Raw genomic sequence first — 8,169 nt, forward strand, 5'->3', positions numbered from 1 at the left:
ATTATGTAGTAGCAAAAATTTTTTATTACTCTTCATCCTGCGTACAAAAAAAAAAAAATTGTAATCTTTAGCTGTTGACCAACCTCATCATCAGATATGGAAACATTTCCCGACTCTCAGATAATTTTTCCTGAATTTCTGTTAGTCCACTTTTTAAACTTGTCTAACCAGCCATTCGAGCACATAAAATTAATCTCATAAAATCGCTTAGCAAATTCATCGACATTTGTCCAGATACTGGAAGAATGCGTCTTCTTTGAATGATGAACCACTTCAGTAATGCTTCTTCAACATCGTTGTGATCTGCTTTTCTCAACTTTTTTCTGCCATCTAAATTCTTTTCATGAGCAGAAATTATTAATTGCCTATTTTTCCATATGTTACAAACTGCAGATTTGGATAGTTTATATTCCCTGCAAATATCAGCTTGATCGCATCCATTTTCAATTTTTCTGATTATGCCCATTTTATCATCAATGGAGAACATTTTACTTTTACTGCTCGCCATAGTTAAATTTGAGACACTTGTTTGCAGGCTATTTTTAACTGCACTGAGAGCAAAAAGGAATTGAAATGAGGGCCTTATCAACACATATTAGTATCTAACTCTTTGACCAATAATGAATAATTACTCATTCCCTCTAACAGAAGATGCATATTGATCCTACTGACACTTAACAGTTGCATCATCTGCCTGGGTTAGAAACATCTATTTGATTTGTTTAGGGATGGGAAAGTACGATAAAAGAAGCAAAGAAGAAAAAAATAATTATGATGGTTTAAAAAATCGGTATATGTATTTATTTTGAAGTAGAAAGTTCAATATTATGACAAAAGAATGAAGAAAAAAATCAGTCGAAGACAGAAAAAAGTTCATTATATCCAACTTCATCACTTTTTTAGTTCACATATCCACAAAAAATAACATTATACGGGTATAGCAAGGTACGGGACCGAACATTTCGTTCACTATATCCGAGAGTTCACTATAAACCGTGTTCACTATAGCGGGGTTTGTCTGTATATTCTATCACTTTACATTCGAGTAAAATAATAATCTAAATAGTAAAAATTGCAATAATATGATAATTTTTTTATTTTTATTAATAGTAATTTTATAGTTATAGTGTGTAATAATAATTTTTTGTTATTGTTATTAAAAGGTGTTACAAAATTTTTTGCTTCAAGAGATTCTCTAGAAATTAAATTTACGAATTGGCAATATAAAATCATCTTTTTCTGGACTGATTGCATCTATCTATCGTACAGTATATTGTGCATTACAGAACTATTAGAATATTCAAAAATTGTATACTTTATCTAATATGCTGCTTTAAACTTTACATGGAGCAGTTTAAAAATAATTTTAAAAAGCTTTTCAAGCGAAACCCACGCAATTGGTACATGAAAAATTTCTCCCCATTTTCTAACTTTCAATAAAAAAATAAGTACAGTTTGATATTAATGATACTTTTTTTTAAATATTTATCATGTGATTTAGTCTTTATTAACACTAGAAAGACTGAAACTTAATATATACCTATATTGCCTAAAAGCAATCAAAATGATTGGATTGTGAAGGAACAACTAATGTGTAAAAAAAAATTTCAAATTACTTTTTAATATTTTTTTACATTATTTACAGTAAATATGAACAATAAAAAAATTACTTCGCTTGAAAAAAAATTTGCATTACTATTTGTACATTTTTTGCAAATGAAAAAGCAGATAAAATGACTTCCTTCGGCAATCTAGTGTTATAAACTCCCTATCACTCGACTTGCTGTAGAAAAAAATAGAATTTTGGTGAGATTAGACGTATAAGTAGTTAAACTTTTCTTTGTTTGTTTTTATCAAAACATTTTAATTGATTTCCGGTTCCTGATATAATAAGTAGTTGGACTTCCTCATTTAATGCTTGTTAAGGCAAATCATTATTTGCTATTTTTAAAATATTAACTCAATTGTAAGTTGTCCGATCAATTATATACAATGATTCCACACATAATAATTGCTTTGTTAATCTTCGTTGTAGTTTCTTCAGCAGAAGGTAAGCTACTTTCACGTTTGATTTATATTTAATTATTAAAATATATGTTTTAAAAATGTTTTTGAAGTGGACTTGAGTGAAAATGAAATAATTTTTTGCTGTTTAAAAATGAATAGCGTATGTCCCATACAGGGACCGATCAAAACAATTCAGGACCAATGCTTACCCAATTGTTCGGGCCGCTTATGAAATATTTTGAAATTAAGTTTCTAAAGAGTAGTCCTAATAATAAAAATAATCTATTCAACTGCGTGATTCAAGAGAAACATTCTAAAAAATTTTGAAAGCAGACAATTGAAGCTCGTTTAAGTTAAGCGTTAAGTTAAGAGTTAAGATAAAGTTCTCGTATCTATATATTGAAGCAAAATATAAAACAACGAAACAATGTTATGTCAAAATAAAAATAGTTTAGTCACCACAAACAATTGAAAATCAGTGATTTTTGCTAAAAGTAGAATTATTTTTTATAGTAAGCTGTAATTATTCTTTTTATTCAGTACTTAAACCAACACAAAGCTAGCCGACTTTTCATTAGATTTAACGATACGTTCTGCATGTATGCTAAAATATTAAGGTTATTACTTATAATTTTTATTAAAAAATGCACACAAAAAATATTCTAAAGAGCAAAATTTGTAGTAGTCATAGAAAATATAAAACACATTTAAATAAGAGTTTATTTAAATATTACACTTTTAAATATACAGTGCATATTCAGTGCATTCACTTAAGCCGTTGACGTAAAAATTGCACCAATTAAAATTCAGCTGCACTTTCGAATTTGTTTAGTATATGAGTTTGGTTTATCACAATATAAAAAAATATTTTAAAAAAGTGCATTTTTTGAAAAAAAAAACTGTTTCTTTCAGATTTTAAAAAAATAGTCATATTGTGGACTTTTTACTAATTTTTGAGCCCCCCCCCCCCCAGAAAGTGTGGGCCCTTGGTACATACCTATTGGGGCTAATCGACAATCAGGCCCTGGTCCCATCATTTTTGAAACACATGGAGGAGTTTTCGGAAGTGATAGACCTGAGATTCAATAAACCTTTTTACTGCCATTTGTTTCGAGTTTATGTTATGATTAAATATTTTTGGGATTGTGATTGACTTATTAAGTAAAATTAATATAGTTTATAACCCAAAAGCTAATTTGATTTTTAAAACTGTTGTCTTTTGGTGGTGGAACTTAAAACTATTCCGACAAAAAAGAGTTGGTAGTAAATTTGGACGTAGAAATAACGACGAATAACGTACAAGAGAAAGTAGCTCTCTAGTGTTGACCTCTTGATCACACTCTAACCTTTATTGTTACCCTCATTCATGTAAAGGAAAACCCTTCTTTGTATTCCCTGAATTTATCTGTAGATGGTCGGACAAATCTTGGTTTCCCAGCTTTATTTAAAATTTGAAGTTAATATACTGACCAAAGCTTTATAAAGGGCTAAATAATAGGAAAAGGAGTGGGGTCGATTGTAACAGGGTACGATTGTAACAGACCGAAAATTTGGAGTGTCGGGTTCTATATTTGGTTCCTAGATTGCGCACAAGGTGTACTTAATAAATCTACATGAACACCCCTGCTGGCAACCATTTTTATGTACTTTTGAAATAGTTACATCATTAAAGATGTTTTCACGCTACGTAAGTACTTTTTTTGATTTTAGAATATTATATTGTAACAAAGTAATTTTGTTTAAACAAATAAAAAATTTTAACCGAATATGTAAGTGGACACCTTAATTTACATTTCAGAAAAAAAAGATTAGTTTCGTTAATTAACTACAATTGTTTTTAACAAATGAAGCTGAAATGGCGTCTTGAGGACGATTGTAACAGTAAGTAAAGAGACGATTGTAACAGCTGAAAATAAATAATACGGCAGAGGGGGTGTGATTGTTCCTTTTTCCAGTGGTGCCACCTATGGGCAAGAATTCCTCTTCTGCCACACCTGTTAATAGGGCAAACCTATTTATACATTCATTCATTCGTCTACAGATTATAATTTGACCTGAACTAGAGAACGATTAATTTCCAATTCAGTACCCCCAGAGGTATTGGTTTCTAATGAGAAGATGAAGAAATTTGTGATCCGACAGATTTAACGCGCACCAGTCACTATTTACTATACAGGGAGTATTCAGCAGGCTGGATTCGAACGCCAGTTCTCACAAACAGGAATATAGCGCTCTGCCAACCAGGCTGTCCCGACCCTTATTAGTTAGTAACCAAATTATTTCATGGTGTTATTCGTTGATTATGCTATCTGCAGATTTTGTCTTGTAAGCTCTTCACAGTTACATCCATTTTTATTATTGTATAAGGAACCTCCAAGCGGTTGAATGAGATTAGTAAGGGTACATAGCCCTTAGGTAGAATTAGGTTTTTTTAGGTACATATATAATTTGTACGCTTACCCTTCTTTTGACGGAAATGGGGATGAGTTGAGGGAAGATAATTGATTTAACGTTTTTGGAGTATTTTTTCACTATGAATTGAATAAGAGAATCCCGTAACGATCAAACTAATAGTTTAAAAGTTATAAACGTTTTACGTACTAAAAGTAACATATAAAAATAATCAAATAAGCAACCAAACAATTTTTTATTTGTTTACGGACCTGTCATTACAATTAAAACAAGTGAGGCTTTGCTTCCTTTGCCTTTTTTATCACTGAATTAAATGAGACTATACACAAGTCAATAGAAACAAATAGTTGTAGTAAGAGATTTTATGTATAAAGAGTACTATTTTGGCACCAACTTTACTGTATTAATTATAGTTAATTTTTTTTATATACTTAACATTATTGATTAATAGGAATTGATTGATTTAGGAACTATTTGTAAAGAAAACATTTTGTAGTTCAGAATGTCCAAATTAGGTTATTATAATTAATTTTTCTTAGGTATGACGGCTCCAGCTATTTGTTTATTGGCTATAACACAATCTGGTTGTCGTCCCGAACTCATAGTTGCCTTACTGTCCATTGGATTAGGAATTGATGGTTGCGTATTTTCAGGATATAACATTACCACTGTGGATATGACGCCTAACTTTTCTGGTAAGTTCAAGATAAATGAAGCATTTTAAAAATGAAATTTGCATGGCATGTTATAATAGAAAAATTTAAACTTCTATGTTAGTTTGCTTTTCCTACTATTTTAGATTATAAACTTCATGTTTTGTTTCAAGTTAGTATTACTTTTAAAAACTTTATCAAATATATTGTTTAATCGCTTTAGGAACTATTTATGGCATAGCAAACACAATCGCTAGCTTGTCTGGTGTTATAGCGCCAATGGCGGTAGCGTATTTCCTACACAGTGGAGTAAGTTAAATTTCTCTTATATTTTCAATGCTAAGAAAAATAATAAAATACGGGATAGAGCCGCTGTAGTTCAGGGATGGAGAGTTTGCCTCCCAAAGAAGTGACCCAGGTTCGAATACTAACAGGGACTGGCTGATACGAATTCTGCTCTCGATTGGCATTGGCTAACGTGAAGTATCCTTAGTGGTAGCAGGATCATGGGTTAAGGTTTCGTTTTTCTCCTCTTCATTTAACGCAAAAGAGGGTTAGTTCCATCAAAAAGTTCTCCGTGAAAGCTAGTCTGTCCCAATGCTTGATCCAAGAGTTCCCTCGTCTTTTGTTTTGGGTTGAAAATTATAAGGCTATAAAGTTGATCATTGATAGTCGTAAACTCAGAATTGGGTCTGCTCTTCAACCCTGGTTAAATAAAAAAAGTTAATAAATATGGGGATGACAGGGATGTAAGATGCATCAAAAAAGTAAAATGTAATAACAATCGCAAAATGAATTATTGTGAAAAACCGAAATAATTTAAATTGCTTATTTTAAAAAACCAAAGACCGTCGGACTTTGTACTAGATATACATGCAGTATCAATGTAAATAATAGAAAGTTCGCAATTGTAGATTAAAAGAAGAATTAAAAAAAATTGATTTTATTAAAATTGTTTCGGTCAATAATTATGAAAACAAAAAACAATTTGCACAATTAAACAAAATGCGATACAAATTGCACAATTTAAATATTTGGAACAAATATATTTTTCAAAATTTATTTCCTTAACTGTTACGTTTAAGTCCTGCAGTGGATTGATCGTAAAGACATGAATTCCCTTTTGAGCATCAAAGTCAAGCAACGCTGGCTGTTGTCAGTAAGCTAGTGGGAGACTTTGATCAGTCTGCCGTAAGAACCGAGGGTGCGTGGTATTGGTCCTCGTTAAACTGTTCTACCGTAAAGTGCTCGACTACCCGTAAAGTACTCGTCGGACTACCAAAGCAAGAAGGCCATCAAAATTGTGATGGCATGTGATAGCAATCTCTACGATGTTTTCCAGGCAGTCGCCAATAACCCATTGTGTAGCTCTAGTGAAATAAAGTACCTACCTACCTGTTACGTTAAAATACGAAATATAGTTATTAAAAATGCCTTTCAATTTTAACGTATATAAAAAATAAAATAGAAAAAAGATAAGGGGCTCCATCTTCTGCTCTTTAACGCTCTACTAATGTTCTTTACTATCTCTTTTTTCATGCGAAAAATAGTCAATATCAGTCAATTTTATACTATGCATTAAAAATTAACTAAAAAAAATCACATAAATTTATTATTCATGATTATAAAAAATGCACTAGATTTATTTTTACTTTTTTCTACATGCTATAAACTAAATATGAACTAAATTTGAAAAATAAAATAAAGGAAACTCGTCTGATTTCCGTTAATTTCTGTTTAATATTCGCCATGTTTTCTCGCAATTAGTTATTTTCTCTCTAAATTATTAGTAACACTCCATAAGTTAAGTTTGGAAATGCTTTTTTAAGTATTTTTGTAGCAATAAACTTACAAAACAATACACTTACAAAGCACACTAAGCGCATTTAAGCTACTCTAAAAGTGGCATAGTTTCAATATAGGTCACTGGAATATTATCCAGTGGAAGTTTGGAGTAAATTCGACCGGTTAGAAAACAATATCACGCTGGCTCCAGCTAAAAACAGCGCATTCACACAAAGGTCATAGCATGGATACCAGCTTAGTACGCCACTCGTACACACAAGTCATCGCGTGGATGCCGTCTTAGTACGGCACTCGTACTCACGAGTCTTTGCTTGTAGGACTGCTTTGTATGGTTCTCGTACGCACAGGTCATCGCATGAACGCCGGCTTTGTATGGTTCTCGTACGCACAAGTCATCACGTGGACGCTGGCTAAATACGGCGCACGTACACATAGATCATCGTGGGGATGGTGACTTAGTACGGGGCAAATACTCACAAGTCATCACGTGAATGCCTGCTTAGTACGGCACTCGTACATGCAGTTTAGCGAGTGGACGTCGATTTCGTTCGGTACAAATACATTCAGGTCATGACGTGGACGCCGGTTTAGTACAGCAAACAGGTCATCGAGTAGATGTCGACTAAATAAAGTGGGCGTAACGAAAAGTTTGAATGTCGATATTTTTGCTCTGCATCGCAAAATATAAAAACCGCTCTTATTGGCATAGATCGTATTGGCGACAACTCGGAGCAACAATCGCCAACACATGTTCCCTTTCACCAATAAAAGCCACTTTTTTTTCTTCTTAAAAATTCTTTTCTTTTCGGCTAAAAACATGTTTTGACCACTTTTTTGCAAAAACAAGTAATTTATTAACATTAATTTCCTCTTCAGACCACAATAGAAAACTGGAGTAAAGTATTCTACACTACTGTGGCTATTTATTTCATTTGTTCTGTCACATTCATTGTTTTTGGATCTGCTGAACTACAACAGTGGAATTCTGAAAAAATAAAGGAAAAGAAGATAAAGGACAACACTACGTGCGTCACGAACCCTACTTGTGTTCTAAATCACAGAGCATCATCTCTGGAAACATTTAGGTGCTGATGACGAAGCAATGAATCTTGGTTGAATTGTCTACTTCTAGATCACAGCTTTAGTAGCATAGCTGTCCACCCAGAAGAAACAGAACATTTTAAGTGGTAGCCAAATGACAATAAAGCTAAACTGAATTACTATTGCCTATCCTGAAAAACTTCTCAATATAATAAGTTGTGTATCTGTGTTTAAAGTATTTGTATGTAGT

At 32.3% G+C, this 8,169-nt stretch overlaps 1 protein-coding gene across 1 annotated transcript; it reads left to right on the top strand.

The window, feature by feature from the left end:
* Positions 1-1,992: 1,992 nt before the first annotated feature.
* LOC122273092 (putative inorganic phosphate cotransporter) lies at positions 1,993-8,169 on the top strand. Its single transcript, XM_087160448.1, has 4 exons — positions 1,993-2,050; positions 4,959-5,114; positions 5,296-5,381; positions 7,755-8,169. Exons 1-4 carry the CDS (start codon positions 1,993-1,995, stop codon positions 7,968-7,970), a joined length of 516 nt encoding a protein of 171 aa, XP_087016574.1. The 3' UTR covers positions 7,971-8,169.

Source organism: Parasteatoda tepidariorum, chromosome 4, assembly GCF_982258835.1.
Source record: "Parasteatoda tepidariorum strain Cologne lab strain chromosome 4, Ptep-v5.0, whole genome shotgun sequence".
Taxonomy (NCBI): domain Eukaryota; kingdom Metazoa; phylum Arthropoda; class Arachnida; order Araneae; family Theridiidae; genus Parasteatoda; species Parasteatoda tepidariorum.

Coding starts and splice junctions, on each gene's coding strand:
- LOC122273092 (XM_087160448.1), top strand. CDS start 1,993: ATGATTCCACACATAATAATTGCTTTGTTAATCTTCGTTGTAGTTTCT. Junction 2,051..4,958: donor TGTAGTTTCTTCAGCAGAAG/GTAAGCTACTTT, acceptor AATTTTTCTTAG/GTATGACGGCTCCAGCTATT. Junction 5,382..7,754: donor CGTATTTCCTACACAGTGGA/GTAAGTTAAATT, acceptor TTTCCTCTTCAG/ACCACAATAGAAAACTGGAG.